This window comes from Populus alba, chromosome 8 (genome assembly GCF_005239225.2).
Source record: "Populus alba chromosome 8, ASM523922v2, whole genome shotgun sequence".
Lineage (NCBI taxonomy): Eukaryota > Viridiplantae > Streptophyta > Magnoliopsida > Malpighiales > Salicaceae > Populus > Populus alba.
The window spans coordinates 5,280,518-5,298,913 of NC_133291.1; the positions used below are offsets into that span (position 1 = coordinate 5,280,518).

The 18,396-nt window shown below is 33.6% G+C and overlaps 2 protein-coding genes across 2 annotated transcripts; one reads left to right on the forward strand and one right to left on the reverse strand.

Annotated features, from left to right (window-relative positions):
* Positions 1 to 2,798: 2,798 nt before the first annotated feature.
* LOC118055761 (uncharacterized) lies at positions 2,799 to 4,767 on the reverse strand. The gene is made up of 3 exons (XM_035067746.2): positions 4,242 to 4,767; positions 4,018 to 4,147; positions 2,799 to 3,819 (listed from the first exon to the last, which is right to left on the reverse strand). The coding sequence occupies exons 1-3, from the start codon at positions 4,369 to 4,371 to the stop codon at positions 3,060 to 3,062; spliced, it is 1,020 nt and encodes a 339-aa protein (XP_034923637.1). The 5' UTR covers positions 4,372 to 4,767; the 3' UTR covers positions 2,799 to 3,059.
* Positions 4,768 to 11,202: 6,435 nt separating this feature from the next.
* On the forward strand, positions 11,203 to 14,072 carry LOC118055760 (uncharacterized). Its single transcript, XM_035067745.2, has 3 exons — positions 11,203 to 11,727; positions 11,823 to 12,170; positions 13,429 to 14,072. Exons 1-3 carry the CDS (start codon positions 11,419 to 11,421, stop codon positions 13,915 to 13,917), a joined length of 1,146 nt encoding a protein of 381 aa, XP_034923636.1. The 5' UTR covers positions 11,203 to 11,418; the 3' UTR covers positions 13,918 to 14,072.
* The last annotated feature ends 4,324 nt before the right edge of the window (positions 14,073 to 18,396 follow it).

Below are 18,396 nucleotides of genomic sequence, written 5' to 3' on the forward strand. Positions count from 1 at the left end.
TAATTAAAAATAAAAAAAATATAAATCAAGATATTTAATATCGTAAGATGAAATATTTACCTGATTGTGTTTGCTAAATTTATTTATTAAAATAATTTTTTTATTCAGTAAATATGTTAAATAATGTTTAGATATTTTTCTTTTATATTTTTTAAAAATTAACTTTACTCGCAGCAGAACAACAAACTAATAATATTAGTGTGAAAGGAAAATTCAACTGCTTGGAGATGCAATATGTTGGTGATATATCAAAATGGGAAAAAGAAAGAGTTTGGAGACCCCAGAGATTTCCTCGAAGCCCATTGGATGAACATAAGCAGACACGAGATGCCTTGCAGATAATCGATTGATATGATCTCCAATGATTAAACTAGCGTGCGTGCTTGTAATTCAATTAGCACGCATCTTTTCTTTTGAGGTAAATCCGGGCATAAAAAAAAGGCGGGAATAAATCCGAGCAGACAATTTTAGAAGACTTGTGTGCAGTGGTGACAAATGGGTAATAAAACAATTATCCGTTATTTACAGTGCTCATTTTCATCTGGAATGAATATCAAAAGTTTTAATAAAATTTTATGTTTGAAATTTATTTTTAGTGCTAAGAATTGAATTATAAATAAAATTTAATTTCTAAAAATATTATAAAAAATAAATCAAAAGTCAATTTCTCTTTTTTATAGTTTCAAAGTTGGGAAATTTAATGTTAAAATTAAGTTTTTTAAAATACTCATCGAACTTTTTTGTTTTTTTAAAAAATATTTGAAGAAATAAGATATAGATAACATAGAAAATAAAATGAATTAAATTGTATTTTTTTAAAAAATACATGGATTTAATTTATTTATGAATTAAATTCAAATAGAACACTATAATTAAATTTAATTACCGTAAAAAAAACTGATCTCAAACAACCTAAAAGTTTAACCATGTTTAATTGAAATGAATATTTAACATACATGCAGGGGTTCAATTGTTAGAAATGCCGATACAAGGACTGAAAACTATAAAATAATATGAATTGAAAAACTTCCAATTGAGAGCGTATCTGTAAGAAAAATAAAATACAATCACCACCATAAATCTGTAAAAAGCTTTTAGCTGCATTTTCCAAATGAGTTGCCTATCCAAAGATTCCAAACCCACCTAAATTTAATTTGGATATCAACGAACATAGGACCCCACACACACGAGAGAGAGAGAGAGAGAGAGAGAGAGAGAGAGAGAGAGAGAGCCCAATGAAGACCCAAGGAACATCTCACGCTCTCGCTTTCAGAGCAGATGTGCGAGAAGTTCATACTTGGAAGGTTTCTTGCTTGTCTGATAGGAGAGAGAGAGAGAGAGAGAGAGAGAGAGAGAGTTCTATCGTATACAAAATGTTTCGAGATTAGCACATGACAGCAGGAAGAAAAGTGAGAGGTCTCTGATTCGGATTCTCGCTCTATAAAAAGCAACATCAAGAAAATGTACATGAGCAGATGAAGAGCCGAAGGACGGGCTTCTCCAGGTCAGTAGAGCAAGACTTTTGCATCGACGGGAACAGAGGCTGCAAGTAGAGTCTCATGAGTCATGACCATGTCGACAGCTCCCGTCTTCAACCAACGGGAAGCAGAGACGAGAGTTTTATGGGCTGGATCATATAAAGGGTAAATGGGCCTTCCGACAGTGGTAATTTTGTGGGCCCTGTTGGTAGCTGGTGCAATAATTATCCTGCACGGCCTGGATGGTTAAAATCCGGGTGGTCGCCATGGGAGTGAGCAGAAGCAAATTAATTAGCTGTCCAGCGAATAGACTTCAAACATTTATTATTTTTTACGAAGATAAGGACGGGCTTCTCCAGGTCAGTAGAGCAAGACTTTTGCATCGACGGGAACAGAGGCTGCAAGTAGAGTCTCATGACCATGTCGACAGCTCCCGTCTTCAACCAACGGGAAGCAGAGACGAGAGTTTTATGGGCTGGATCATATAAAGGGTAAATGGGCCTTCCGACAGTGGTAATTTTGTGGGCCCTGTTGGTAGCTGGTGCAATAATTATCCTGCACGGCCTGGATGGTTAAAATCCGGGTGGTCGCCATGGGAGTGAGCAGAAGCAAATTAATTAGCTGTCCAGCGAATAGACTTCAAACATTTATTATTTTTTACGAAGATAAAGTCTAAAAAGGCACCTAATGATTATTTAACGGTTTAAAATTGCAATTTTAACTGTGTTTTTTAAATAATTAACGGAGCCGAATGGACGGGCTTCTCCAAGTTTAAAATTGCACCTAATATATTTATTTGAATAATTACTATTATACTTCTAAACATCTCTATAAAAAAAAAAGTTTAATGCCGATTGTCTATGGGATTCAATTCATCACTCAATTTTACATAAGCAAAATAAATATGGGAATAATATTGCTCAAGATATCGCTTTGCATTAAATTTAATCACAATAAAAATTATATTTACTGGATGTCTTATATAACCATATTTACATTTATGATAATATAAGTTTTTGTAATTTTTTTTTTGAGTTAAATAGAAGTTGAACTCGTATAAAATAAGAGGTCTATTAATAATTTAACATAGTAAAGGGAAGTCAATTCAAATAAAAAAAATTAAAAAATCTACATCCAAATGATGGATAATTCAGAAAGTATTCGTACATGTTCGTAAATAAAAAACATAATCTGTGAGATGTTCAACAGGTCTTTCTCGAATTCATTAAAAATTAGTGTTATTCTCTAACACCAATACAAGAAATGTTAGACTTAGCAGCACATTTAATTTTTTTCGCCATAGGCCAAAACTATGCATTTGCATATAGCATCGATATAAAAGATTGCCATAAAAGTTTTTACATATATCTTTACATATGAACTCAGCATCCAATGGGTACTTTCAAATTTAAACAATTAATGCTCTTAATTGATACCACTAATATTATATATTTCACGCTCAAAATAAGTTGCTAGCGACAAATTGAAGCATTTTTTTCTTCAAATATATATTTTGGGATGCCGGAACTGAGCAAAACCTACCGGCAATGTAGCACTAGGTACATACACGCACGTGGAGGCCTAAAAGTTCCATGCAAGATCATCCATGGAGCTAAGATCACGACACATTGAACCAGGCAATAATATTGTGGAGTCGACAAACTCAAGATCGTAACTAGTAGTGTCAAATGAAGCATCCATATTGTCGTGAACACCTTTAGTATTATCCATGATTTGTGTGTCACAAATCTTGTTTGGCTGGTTTTCTTGATCCTGTGATTGCATAACTTCGAATATTTTTGCTGCATCAAAGGGCTCACCAATGATATTAGTTCTCCAAAAGCAGTTCTCATCCAAGAGACCGAACCCAGTTGGGTTCACTGAAGACGAAGATGAAGAGGAAATGAGTGTGTTCTCAATGGATGATAAACAAGGAAAAATGGAAGAATCCTGGGAATTTTGAGTGTTTTCATTCCAAATGACACTAGGGTTTTGATAACCAGTGGTGGCCGGCAAGGGCAAGCTGGTAGTGGTCTGTAGCAATGGTGGTTGAGTACTGCTATTAGAAGGATAAGGGGAAGGTAGTGTTAGAATAGGAGGGTTTATCTCCATGGAATAATCTTTCATCTTTGAATCCAGGGTGATAATTGAAAAGGGTTGCTGGTTAGATTGTGATATATTGCATGCAATCTTATTAGCTGCTCTCTGATGAGAAGGGATCAAGTTGTGAGTTTTTGGGTCCAAGCCTTGTGCCATGAGTTTTTTCTTTATGCATGAATTCCAGAAATTCTTCACCTCATTGTCTGTCCTTCCCGGAAGATGTTTTGCTATCTGAGCCCATCTGTTGCAAGTATATATACATATAAATTAAGTACTTGTAGTGAAATTACAGTGAAAGTGATAAGGTAAGTAGTTCTACTCTATCCATGTCATCATCTAGTGATCTATTGTCCCCATGGTTAATTAGAAACGTGTTTTGATTTTGTTTTGTTTTTGAATTTTCTATACACAGTTTTATTGAGACTCGAATGATCCTCACCTGTTGCCTAAAATTCTATGGACATCTATGATGATCTGCTCTTCTTCCGCAGAAAAGGAACCCCTCTTGAGCTCCGGTCTCAAGTAGTTTATCCATCTCAGACGGCAACTCTTACCGCACCTTTTTAAACCTGCAAGTACAAAGCAATAACGCATATCAAAAATAGATCAGATAGCTTGATTTTTATTTCAAATGCATGCAAAAAAGGGTATCAGAACACACACCAGCAAATTTAGGGACAGAACTCCAGCTTCCATGACCGTGGCTGGTGATATATTTGACAAGCTTCTCATCTTCTTCAGGAGACCACAACCCTCTCTTAACTTTCTGTTTGTTGCAGCACCTGTGGCCCATCTCAATCCTCCAGTAATCCCTTCTTCAGTCGACCCACTATACTTCCTGCAGCCTAGGAAGCTCAATTTATATCCTTGTCTGGATATATACTAGCTAGTATATACAAGAGCACTGGACTTGTTTACTTAGGCACGATATGTACCCAAAGGAATAATGGTGAAGGGAAAGAAAACACGGTGACTGACAAGCGCTTGATTTTCCAAGAAATACAGGCCAGGTGTCAAGTACTCATGCAACGGGATATAGTGATTTTGAGAGCAGGCGAGATTTATTGGCTTGATTGGGAGATTGATCAAGTGGCGCATATGTTTGTATTGTGTTTTCGAATTGCTCATAGTTATACTATTTTGTTAATATATATAATATTGATTTGCATTGCTAAAATCCCAGCTCTAACCACGCAGGTCCCACTTGAAAAGAGAGAGAGAGAGGAACAGAAGGTTGATCGTTTCTGTCAAGCTGAGTAGTATTTATATATGATTACTTCCAAGCATTTCTCTAATTAGAATAGTATCCTTGAGGTGTCCTTGATTGCTCAGTTTAATTACGTTTCTATGATGTGATTCTCATAGTCCATTTATTCATAATTATGCCCTACATCTCTATATATATGACTTAATCACACACATCATATATATATATATATATATATATATATGAAGAGGAAGAAGAAGAAGAAGAAGAAGAATTCAGCAAACCCTACAAGTTATAAAAGGCAAACATATCGGAAATGTGCTGGAATTCAAACTTGAGGTTCACTCATGACCACTACGTCTAATTGAGTGCATTGGTGTCCTTCTCTCCGGTCATTGCTCTTCCATCATTTCGTAACAGTTGAGTGATCCCGAAAATGAACTTAACATGTTATTTCAAGAAGAAGATAGCTTTTCTTACAATTTGCTTTGCATGAATATTAGATGTTAATTAAGAAATATAATAATATTTTTAAATTCTTAAAAAATTGGAGTGAAATAAAGAAGAAAATCAATTCAACACCATTCAAATACAATATCTTTTTATTCGAAAATCTAGAAAACAGTTTTTTAAATCTGTACCGAGTTTGAAAAATAAATTTTAGAGGCCTTTCATAGTTTTTCAAATAAAAAAATTAAAATTATAAATAATACAGTACTTTTCTTTTATAAACATGCAATTTTTTAGTAGTGTAAGACATTTTTTTTTTTAAACAGTTATTTAATTAGTGTAATAAGTTTTTTTTATTATAAATCTAATAATGTAGAAATATTTCATTTTTTTTGAGTTAACAAGTATAAATTTTTCTTGATTTTTTTTTATTTTTAATAAAATAAAATTTATATTTGTATAATTAGATTATCATAAATATAAAATATTAAGATGACTATTATATATAAATTCTGATTTTTTTATATATAAAAATAGCTATAATCTTGATATTGTTTTGTGCAAAAATTCTTACCGTTCTTATTAAATCACTATTTCTATCAACACCATGAAAACAAATTTAAAGAAAAATGAATATATACGGTGGCCGGCCCGTTTGGGGATGAACCTAAAAATGTGCTCTTCATAATTCGGGCTAGCTATCTTTCAAGAAACTTGACGAAATTACGTTATTCATTGCATCGACACCTTTGAAATTTACCAGTTAATCTCTGCTGGTAAGTAAGTCTGTATTTTACATTATCATCATCTAAAGATAGTCTCATGAAGAGAGAGAGAGAGAGAGATCCCTACCGTCCAATTAAGAATTCTATCTTCAACGCACTTGGAGAGCTAGCTTGATCGTGTCGAGTAATTTATTGACTGAAGAAACATGCTGTCTTGGCAACTTTAGTAAGCATTGATTATTCATTACATGGCTTCACTAATTATCTGACTAAAATGCTTTTCTTGTAGCCATGATTAGTTATTTTTCCAAGCAAATAACACCAGCAAGAATGCTGCTTTATGGTTTTCTTAGTCATCATTTCTCTTTCTAAATATATTAAACTCATGGCGTTTTGCAGTCGATTGATGAAATACATTTGACAACGACGGGCATGAAGTGAAGTATAGAAGCTTGAAAGGAACTCATCCACGGTTTAATCAGGCAAATAAATAGTATTAAATTCAAGCATTACAATATTGTCGAGTGTCGAGGGATGGATTTTGTATTAGTTTATAGGCAAAAATAACAGTTTTTCAACCCTTTTCCTCAAGAAAGCTTTGCAAATGAAGTGTTGCTGTGGACAAAGAAGCTTGCACTTCAAAGTTCAACCTACTCTATACTTTAGCATAACCTTTGCACGTTAATCTTCAATGACTTGACTATTTTTTTTTTTTTTGATTTACGTGGATGTCCGGGCCAACATGACTTGACTATTTTGATTTTACGGGTTGCCTTCATGGAACCGGTTTGGCATGTAGCAATCACACACACACGGTATTGTACTTTTTAAAAATTTATTCTCGATTGATACGTACGTGGATGTGTTTTTTCAACCGTTGTTATATGTTATATGAAAATAAAAAAAATAAAATTATTAAATTTAAAAAAAATAATAATTTATATAAAAAAATGGTTCAATGAACATACCATAAAATGTTGAGTTCGATTGTTGACAAACTACTATCCTTTTTTTTACGGTCTTTACTTTGTACGTGTGTCTTCACAAAAAGCTCTATTGAATCTGTCTCATGTCTAAGAGTCATAGCTTGTAAGGAAAAAATATTATTAGTTAAATATATTTATAAATAATAATAAATTAATTAAAAATAGATATGATTAAAATAAATATTATTATTCGCTTCGCATGTGAAACGAACAGAACGGTGCTGCCGGTGAGTATGATAACCGAATCGTGAATTTGTCAGCTCTAGTTCCCCGCATTGGACTATGAGCGCCGTGCGAAACGTACGAACATCATGTATTGAATATATTTCACCCATATATTCCCTGGGATGTATGGTGACCTGAAATTTTGTTGATACAAGTGTCACCTTACTGTACGATTTGCTTTTTTGAACTCCATTGTAATTTCATCAATAACGGTGTCTATAACAACTTATATGTCATCAAATTATTTGGATTTTTTATATTTTTTATTCCGATAGGGATTCTCTCGACATATACTGATAATATATTTCTATCAATAAATACCTATGGAATTAGCGATGAAAAACATTTGGTCAGTAAAAATCACCTTAAAATATTAATGGAAAAATTTGTTAGTCTTTTTGTTTGTATTTATTGATTTTTTTGGTATACTTTTGAATGACAAAAAAATATAATAAAAAATAAATGCTGAATATGCAATGGTGGGATATAATTTCGGGGCTGAGGAAACGATCCGGAAAATTAATGTTTGAATTGAGAAGGAATTATTACGTAAACTTTAAAACTTTTAAACTTTTCTCCTCTTGACCTTTCTTTTTCCCGCCCTTAACCAAACACCATTACAATGTTAAAATTTAATTAATCTCTAAATGATGGTTACATGTTCTCTACTAACTATTCTTTCTCTTATTGTTAAATGATAACACATGAACGTTTTGCCCATTTAAGATAAAATCAGAACACGACTTTGATGTAATTATTTATTATTTATATATGAATTATCTAATTTTATAAAATTCCTCGTTTTGCAATAATTTATGGTGAGATTTTTTTAAAAATAATTTTAAATTTCAACACAACATACTAGTATTTTAACTATACTATATTATACCTGCTAGTCATTTTTGGTGGGTAATTGCTAATTAAAACTGTAATCATCAACGTCAAGCATACAACAAGTACGTGTCACATGTCTTGGAGGTATTTTTAACGTGGAAATATTTTTTTATGCGGAATCTTTTATTTCATCATTCAGTTGGCGATTTAAGACACGTGGACACAATCATCATGGACCGTCAACATGAAAACGCTTAATTAATAATAAATTTATAGTTATTTAGTATCCAATAGTAATTCGAAATTTACTTTGGATTCTTTGAAGTCCCATAAACAGTCCCATTTTTTTTTTTGATAAGCAATCATTTTAATTTAATAATTAAGTGTTTTGAGTGTGTTTGTTTTTGTAATTAATTTTTTGTTAATTTTAAATTAATTTTTAATTTTTTTTGTCACATGCTAATATTAAAGATATTTTTTAAAAAATAAAAAAAATATTATTTTAGTATAATTAAAAATATATTTTTAAAAAATAATTTCTATTACATTACAAACTAGCTTAACACGAAGGATTACGATAAATTACTGGTTAATGCGGATTAATGAATTACGTTGTCCCACTACTGGGCGCGTAATGATTTTGTCCGTTGAATCTACGGATAGGTCAAAGGAAATGTTTCAGTATTACGTGTGGGCAAAGGGATTTGATTTTTCCTTCTACGCAGATATTGGAAAACAATATCTTATATTAATAAAAAAATAGAATTGTTGTTGATATTGAATATTTTTATAATATAAAAAATATTCAAAAAAGCTGGTTTTATAGTGTTGAGTAATTAATAATTGATATTATAATATCGTTATTTCTCCAAAAAAACACAAAGAGATTTTCAAAAATCAAAACTTCTAAATGAGAAAATATAAATAAATCAAATCCAGAATCGGTGGGCCAGTCACTGAGACTTCACTCCTTTCTTGTGTAATGAGCCTAGTATGGTGGTGTGATTTCATTTTCAGATAGAGCTTCAGGCCCGTTTATGGGCCCATATTGTAATTCGGAATGCTGAATGCTCTATTTTGTTTTTCAAAATGGGCCCATCTACTCTCGTTCGGGAAATAAAAACTTGTGGTTTTAGCATGTAGACATGATGCTATGCCCTATAAATTTCGATCTTGAATTATAGAAAAAAGGGATTATTTTTTAGAATGAAAATCTAAGGTATCATTCATCCACGAGATCTCAAGATCCCAAGCAAAAGATGTTTGAGAGCTAGATACATACATTTGATTAAGGGGTGTGGTTTATAATTTTTTTTTAATTGAAAATATATTAAAATAATATATTTTTTTATTTTTAAAATTTATTTTTAATATTAACACATAAAAAAATATAAAAATAATAATTTTTAAATACGAAAAATTAAATTTATAAAAAATACAATTTTAACCTTATTTTTAAATAATTTAATAATAAAAATGGGGTCTAAATTGAAAGACGAGACAAAGATGTGATAGAGTAGCTGAAGCATGTGCATATCCACTTGTACTTCCCACAAATGAAAGTCACGTTTCAACCTTCCACCAAAGCAGAGAGCTCTTGGCTTGGAAGATCACCCATCCCCCTCCATCCGCCGCTCCACCATTGATGCCGACTCCACACCATATTCCTCCAGCGAATCCTGTGTCGAGGCCTAACGGCCGGCCCACCTCCGTGTGGGTCACCGTAAAGTAGAAACTTTAAAAACACAACTGATCAGGAACAAAAAAAACTCTACTATCAACATCTAACATAAGAGCAAGTGTTCAGCTAGACATAGTTGATTTTTTATTTTTTTTTATTCACTGACAAAACAAGGTTTAAGAAATTGGTTGGTGATAGTTGGGGACATCGTCTGATGTTAATTGTCAAAAAGAGGAAGGGAAGAAAGGAATTTTGTTATGTTAATGTCTATTTGACCAGGTCTATCTAGAACTTGGAGAATCATCACATGGTGACAGCATCTTGTGCTCGTGGGGACCACTCTGGGTAATGCATATTTAAAGAAGATGCTAGCTAGTCATCAGTGACTGCTCCATGTATGTTCTACAGATATTGACCATAGAAGATTTGTTCCACGAATTACTCCAATAATCCTTTTTTTTATAACCATGGTTTTCAGACAAGGTTTGTAACAGTGGAATTAATAATTTTTAAACAATAAATTCAGATCTTCACAGGTGGACTGCGTGCCTGGGTTATTCCTTGATATTTTATTAATATTATATTTGAGTTGGTTTAAAAGTATTTCAACTAATTTTATATACTTTAAAATTAATAATTTATATAATTTTTTTATAATTTTAAAATGACTCAAACTTATAATTATTGAAAAGTAAATTTAAAATCTAATCAGTTAAGTTATTCCTTGTAATTATATTTTGCATTTATTGACCAGATAAGATTTATTTTGCGAATTACTCAAAATAATTTTGGGGTGTTTCTAAGTATGTCAATGATTATTTTTTAAAGTGTTTTTTATTTAGAGATATATTAAAATAATATTTTTTTATTTTTAAAAATTATTTTAATATTAACATATTAACGTATTTTTAAAAATTTAAAATTAAATTTTTAAAAATTATTAAAAAAAAAACACGTCACCGAACCGCGGAGGTGATGGCCTTTATCAGTGAATCTCACGGCAGACTTGCCATGAAGTGACTAGGACCTATTTTTATTACAATAAATAAAAATATTATTTATTCTGTTTTTTATTCATTATATATATTTTGGATCAGACAGATATCCCTCTTCTAAAAAAATGGGATTTTTATTAAAAAGATTATCGAAGTCTGAGGTAATTTCTGCATCCACCCAGATAAATAAATGGATGGAATGGAATAATAAATACTGTTGATGTTGCGTGGACCAATCGCCAAGACTTGAGTCCTGTCTTGTGTAATGAGCCTGACATGGTGGTGTGGTACCATTTTCCTAGGAAGATTACCCCTTGAGACCGGCGTGATTAGGAGCCCAAATTGTAGGGTATGTCCTAGGGTCCACAGAGAGGACCTAACTATTTATTCAAGAAAAAGGAAGAGATAGCCTAATCCTCCTGGGACCCCTCGCATGGAGTCGCTCGAGAGGATACTTAAGAGTTAGTAAAACGACAAGAGGACTCTAAAAGAGAAGAGAAGAATAAAGCGAAAGACATCCCAACACACAAGCCTGTATTATAATAAAACCATCATCTGCCGCTGGACAGATAAGCTGTTCCTTTTTGTCTCTTCCTTCTCGTCCCTAGCTATAACTCCCAGCAATGGCGATTGTTTTTATACACATAACTTCTGCTCACTTATACTGATTCCCAGCCCCAACACTCATCATCTTCAACAATATTCACTTGCTAATTAGCACTAATTTCCATACATTCATGGGCTCGAGAGCTAGATGGAAGCAAAGATGGTGCACGCAAACCCTAACTCCACTGCTAGAAGGTCCGGACCCCGATATGCAAGAAGAGGGTAACAGAAAGGAAAGTTCATGGGAAATAATTCGTGAATGGTTTCGATTGCAAAGGGGTCTTTCTGCAGGAAACAATTTTACAGTCTCCTTGTATGGGAGCATTCCAGCCAAAAGACAAGATTTGAGGCTTCTACTTGGAGTATTGGGTTGCCCTCTAGCCCCAATCCCTCTCGTTAACGACCCCATCCATCGCATTCACATTAAAAACACACCCATTGTAAGTTCTTGCACGCCTCCTTATCTAAATTTTTCATCTATTTTTCTTTCCTGCAACTCCATTTGCTAATTAATGTAGCTTTTATTTTGTCACAGGAAAACTCTGCCGCGCATTATATCATACAGCAATACTTGGCATCAACAGGGTGTTTAAAGCAACAAAAATGCATGAAAAACATGTACTCAGCAGGGAGTGTGAAGATGGTCCGTTGCGAGACGGAAATCTCATCAGGAAAGAATGTGAAGAGCTTGGGGACTAGAAGTGGTGAAAGTGGGTGCTTTGTTCTTTGGCAAATGTTGCCAGGGATGTGGTCTCTTGAATTGGTGGTCGGAGAAAATAAAGTCATAGCCGGCAGCGACGGGAAGACTGTGTGGAGGCATACTCCTTGGCTCGGTACTCATGCTGCCAAAGGACCCCAACGCCCTCTACGTCGCATAATCCAGGTACTAGCTACAGTCTATATGCGCATCAAATTCAATATTTGGATTGGAATTGACCCTTTAAACATTGAGACCACCGTAGTTCTAATTATAAAAAAGAATTAGTCTAGAATTTAGTAGTCTAAAATTGGCAGGAGTATGAGGGAAAAAAGAAGCAGAAGGGTTTAAAATCCAGAACTTCTATTAGCTAATCCATGCCTTGAACCGATGATTTTTTTTTTCTTTTGGTTGAAGATAATGAAATCTTTATGTTTATTCAAATCTACATACAAAACAAACATAAAAGGATGAGATGGAAGACCAAAATCACAATCCCGAGAAATGGTAGCGTGTATGTATTAGCATCCGGCATGATACAGACACTGTCTCATGCTTTACCAGACAAGCTGCTTTTTTTGAAACTCACGTTATTCACTGAGTTAGGAATGGCACGTGATTTTCTTTTTGACGTCATCTTTGATCATGTTCAGATACAGTTTCTTGGGATTGCAGCTTATAAGCATCCCTTTGCTCTTTAACTTTTCCTTTTTTGCACTTTAGCGAAGAGCGCCTGATTTAATGCGCAATATAGCTCCTTGCTTTTCTTGGCTTTTCCCCTCTTCTTTGTTCGTTAACTACTTGTTCCTCGGCAGTCGTTGCCCTTTTCTCTTTCTCCCATGTACCGTTTTCTCTCTCGAAATTATGGCGAGCTTCAGGACTTTAAAAATTAGAAACTATGTTGGTGGACTTAAAAATCCTATTATCTCCTGAGGGGCGACTTCCTTTGGTAGATGTAGATCTAGTGCTAATTAATGATCTTGCTCGTATGAGAAACATTTCTTTGCAGTTTCTTTTTGTGCCGAAGCCATGTTTCCTACCCACAAAGAAAAAGAAAGAACGAAAGAAAACAAGACTCGGAATTAGCCATGAGGAATATAACTGCTTCATACGCTCTCAATTAGGAGTGTGGCCATCCCCATTTTGCATTTGTTTCCTCGCTTGCTGTGAGTACACGAGAGGAATCACTGGCCCCCATTGTTGAAACTTTGTCCACCTTGAATGAAAAGCATATTACTATACGCTTCATATTTTTCATGTGTTATTGGAATAGCAAGGCCAGCATGTAAGAGCTTAGGGAGAGCATGTATGGAAGTACCACAGATATTTGACCCTCCCCCGTCATCGTTCTTTACTAATTAATTGTTCAAACACTACATTGCGTATAACTTGGACCTCTTCTACATGTACTTATTTATTAGTCTTGTGGTTATTGATATTCCAGGGCTTAGATCCGAAGAACACAGCCAACTTATTTGCCAAAGCACAGTGCCTAGGTGAGAAACGAATTGGCGAGGATGATTGCTTCGTTTTAAAAGTAGCTGCTGACAGAGAAGCTGTGATTGAAAGAAGTGAAGGACCAGCTGAAGTGCTCAGGCATGTACTATATGGCTATTTTTGCCAAAAAAGTGGTCTCTTAATATACTTGGAGGACTCCCATCTAACCAGAGTACAAACCCCAGAAAACGAAACTATCTACTGGGAGACTACCATAGGAAGCAGTATCGGGGACTACAGAGACGTGGATGGCGTGTTAATTGCTCATCAAGGAAGGTCAATCGCTACGGTTTTTCGATTCGAGGAGTTGTCTGTTCAGCATAGTAGGACTAGAATGGAAGAAGAGTGGAGGATTGATGATGTTGTGTTCAATGTGCCAGGGCTCTCCATGGACTATTTCATCCCTCCCGCTGATATCTTTGACGCTTCCCCGTGATTAACTGACGTTAACTATGTTTTTGATAGTTTTGGTGGGTACTTTGTGGTGTATTTAATCTTCCAGTGTAGTATGTAGCTGCTTTCCAAGTCATGAAGAAAAAAATGACCAGTTCTAGCTTGGGATGGAATAATATATTGAAAAGTTATTGAATATTCTTACGCGTCAATTAATCTAGAAATAGCTAGGTGAAAGATTGTATTCATGCTTGTTTATAAATTTCCAAGATCCATGCTGAGTTACCACTCATGAATGTTACACACTTGCGAGCATATGATCCATCTTGTTTTAAGTTATCAATTTAGGATGTATTTGATAATAATTTATCTATTTATTTATTACGTTAACACCTTAAAATCATCTACATGAATTTGATATATTTTTAGATAAAAAAATAATTTAAAGAACACTTTGAAAACCAAATTTATCTACAAAACTCTCCCTCAAGGAAAAAAAAACTGGGTTTTGCTTTGAAGGGGATAAAGATTGGACTTGGGGGAGCTTAATTGAGGACTCAGAGAAGCGCAACATGGAGAGTTTCGTATATTCACAGCACCTCCATGACTATAGGACGAGAGAAGCTTGGACTAAGGAGATGGGCGTTGCAAGCCAACAGATCAAAGCTGCTAGAAGAAGCAGCGCAAGGATATTTCTATCAGAAACAGGACATGATCATGGCGATGTGAGATATGGAAGGAAATCCCATAAAGGTCAGTCTTAGTTTCATCTTCATAAAATCATGGTAGTTGTAAGTTATAGCAAAAGCTTCTACCCTGGATGGCCTCAGGAGTTCAAAATATGTGGGCTTTAGCTCGTTCACCGAAAAAACAACACCTGGAAGCCCATTATAAAGTGTAGTAAGGCCCATAGATGAATCGATGAGCTTAGAACGCCTCAGAGTTTGGGCCGAGCACATTGAACTTCTGTTACGTCCATAACGCCCTCTTTTTTTTGTCAAGGAAAATAATTACTTTTTATTATTAATCATAAATTCATATTTGAATTAAGCAAGCGCATGAGTGTATGTGTATGCACACATTCAAGTGCATATGGCTCCTCGTGTTTTTTTCATGCCACACCAAGGCTCGACGAGTCTTGAGTTACCTCATGAGGAAAAAATTCCTTTCTCGCTATCGTCCTCAATCCATCTTTTCTATAATGTTCATTATCAATTTCTTTGAAACAGTTATCTAAAAAAAAATTTAATTACCATTCTTGATTATCTTATAATTAAACTTACAGTTATACTGATGACTATTCCTTTTATTTTTCTAATCAGACAGACTATCGTTGTTTTTAAGTTCTCTATGGCAATATATAATGTCCCAATATCACTGTCCATTGACATTCAAATTCTAGTTCGTTAAATTTCTTAAGAAAACTACTCTTTCTATCTAATGAGATAACTTTTTGTTTATAAAAATCTTTTTAAATTAAATGGGTTCGATAAATATATCAAATTCGAGATACTTGAATTTGACATTCATTTAAGTCTAATATAACATGAGTCCGACAACCATACCAGACCCAAAATACTTGAGCTAGACAATCAGCTAAGTCTAACATAACGTGGGTTCGGTAACAACATCAGACTCAGGATACTTGGGTTTAATAGTCAATCAAGTCCAAGATAATACAAGTCTGCCAAACATGTCACGACCTAAAAAGCTTAGACATTACCAAATTCTATGACTTTATACCTAATCCTAAGCAATCCTTTATAATATAAGTATAAAATACATAATAAACTGTTATGCCTCTCCATCTAAAATAATTGTTCATACAAAAATGATGATTTTTTTGTACATTTTTTTGTACTTGTAGGTATGTGTAAGGTCTTTTAAATGACTTACTATATTTGCTATCTTATTAATAATATGTAAGAAATATTTACTTCTCATTAATATCACTGATAGTAGAAATCTTTCCAGCTCTTTTTTTACAAAAATGACAAGATTCAGATGATATAAATACCTTCTTGAACCATGCAAATAAAAGATTCACAACTTCTTATCTCTTAAGATAAAAATATTTAAATTTCAAAACATCAATAAACTTAAAACTCAAGAACAAACATCTTTTTTCATGTAATTTAATGCTCTTTTAAATCATTTAATACATTTCTTATAAAGATACTAACTTTATAATATGAAGTCTATTAACCCCTCTAATTGTGTTTGTTTTTGCAAGTATTCAAAACTTTTATTGTAAATTAAAAAGAAGAAGCCGAAGTACATATATATATTAATTAACCATTATCTCAAACAGTAAATAACTTGTTATTTATATAACTTGTATTTTGAAAAATCATCACCATCCCAGTTTTTCTACCCTCTTTACTTTTCAAAGGTTAATACAATATATCTCTTACTAATTTTTCCTTTTTAAATAGTTATAAAATATAAACTTCAGTATTTCTAAAAACTAATTTAAAATTTTCAATTGAATTAATAAAAAAAATTGATCAAAATTAATTTATATTAACCTTTAGAAATTGATAAAAAAATAATAAATATGAGACGGGGAGAATACACAATTAGAGATGATCTCTGTACATAGTTCAAATGATATGCTGATATATACGGTCATTTTTGTAAAAAATAAAAACAGAGTATAAACTACACCGATCATGATAATTTGATTGTACCAAGAGAAATTAATGAGGGAAATTTTTGTAAACAAGGTAACGAGTGTGGTTTACATTATTTCGGGAATGGTTACTGAGATTTAGCTCTCAAAAATTTACACGGAGTGGATTATTCGATGCTCTGTTTACTGTGATTCACAGTAAACAGAGCATGCCAGTCAAAATCCTTAGCATAAACTCTACCTATCCAGCCGTATTTTTATCCAGAGCTAGCTCGATCCTGTGCCTAAAAGCATGAGAGACAGGGGACAAAAAAAGCTTCTACGCAGCACTCTGTTAGCAAACATTCAAAGCTAGAACCCGAACGTATCGAATAGGAAGTTAAACAGAATCCAAGGTGCCTTGATTAGGATGCAAATCAATGATTTAATTTACTTTGAACATCGCGCCTCAATCACCCTGTTATATTATATTTTGTTGGTGCCTTGATAATTTGTTATAATCATATATACCACAGAGCATAATACTCACATTATGCATGTAAATTAATGTAAATCTATTATAAAACGCACTCATGCTGTAGCTTTTGAGGCAAGGAAGACCCTTAACTTTGTGCGCATAAAGGTAGAAGCTTCCTCGATATGTGCACTCATGAAAGTGTGTTGCATTCCTCCTCTGCTTTAGGCTTTATTAGCTTTTCTTCTTTCTCTTTGTGTCTGTGTGGAGATAGTGAGCTTTCTTGACAACTTGCAGTGGCCAAAATGTTTTTCTCTGCGACCAATAAAGGTAGTGGTACCACCATCTTTTTTTCCCATCAACAAAGAGAAAGAAACCTCTGCATGTTTCTCATCTTAGCTACATCACCAATCTAGCTAGTGATATTTTATTTGGTTACTATATATAGGTTACTGCTACTCTGCCTGCATATATACGCGTGTGTAAGAATATAGGCAGATATTATCGAAATGGGGTAAAAATTCGAGTTTCTGGTTCAGCGATGATGAAGAACATTTTATCAATCAAAAGCATAGCCCATAAAACCAGCTAAAACTTGCTTTTATTATAAATATAAACCACGCGATGGCTCTAAGAAAACAATGATATCAGGTGAGGAAAAATCTTAGTTAAGATTTATGTTATGTGTTTCATCAAGTCATGCTGATACAATGCATTCAAACATAATGGGAGGCCTGCCCTACAGTAATTTGTCCTCTTCCTTAATTTTGATACCCTCAAACACATAGTAGTAAAGAAGAAAAGGGGCATGCATGAAAGATAGATACTCCCTGTCGGGTTCTCTTAAAGGAAAATTATTCCTCATTCAAGGTAAAAAGAATATATATATATATATATATATATATATATATATATATATATATATATATATATATATATCCATTCACTCGGAACAAATGGGTTTTTAGAAACCGTTTTTTCTCTAATTATTTTACTGTTGTATGTGCGATTCCCGAAGCACATAGCGGTTCTTTGTTCTTCTTATGTTCAGTTCCCCAATATGGCTTTGTCTGCAATGATAGGGCAACTAATTTAGAAAGCAGCGGTTAGAAAAAGAAATTTGTACTAGTAATAGGCATGGGGATGGAATATGTTAGTGGTTGGATTTGTTGTTGCTTGAGGGTGACATATTGATTGAAAGCTCACAGGCTATTGGATTTTCAAATGGAATTTACTTGAGATTTCTGATGATAGCGATAAGTGTTTGCTTCAAATTCAAGTTCGAATACTAGTGTAGACCTCTCTGCTCGTTATCGTTAGATCTTGAATTGGATTTCCCTTTGTATATTAATTAGTGTTTTTTCGATAGGTCTGGGTTGTCTGCTGTGGTTTGTTGCTCCCCTATATACACCTGCAGACAAAACTCTAATATTTCT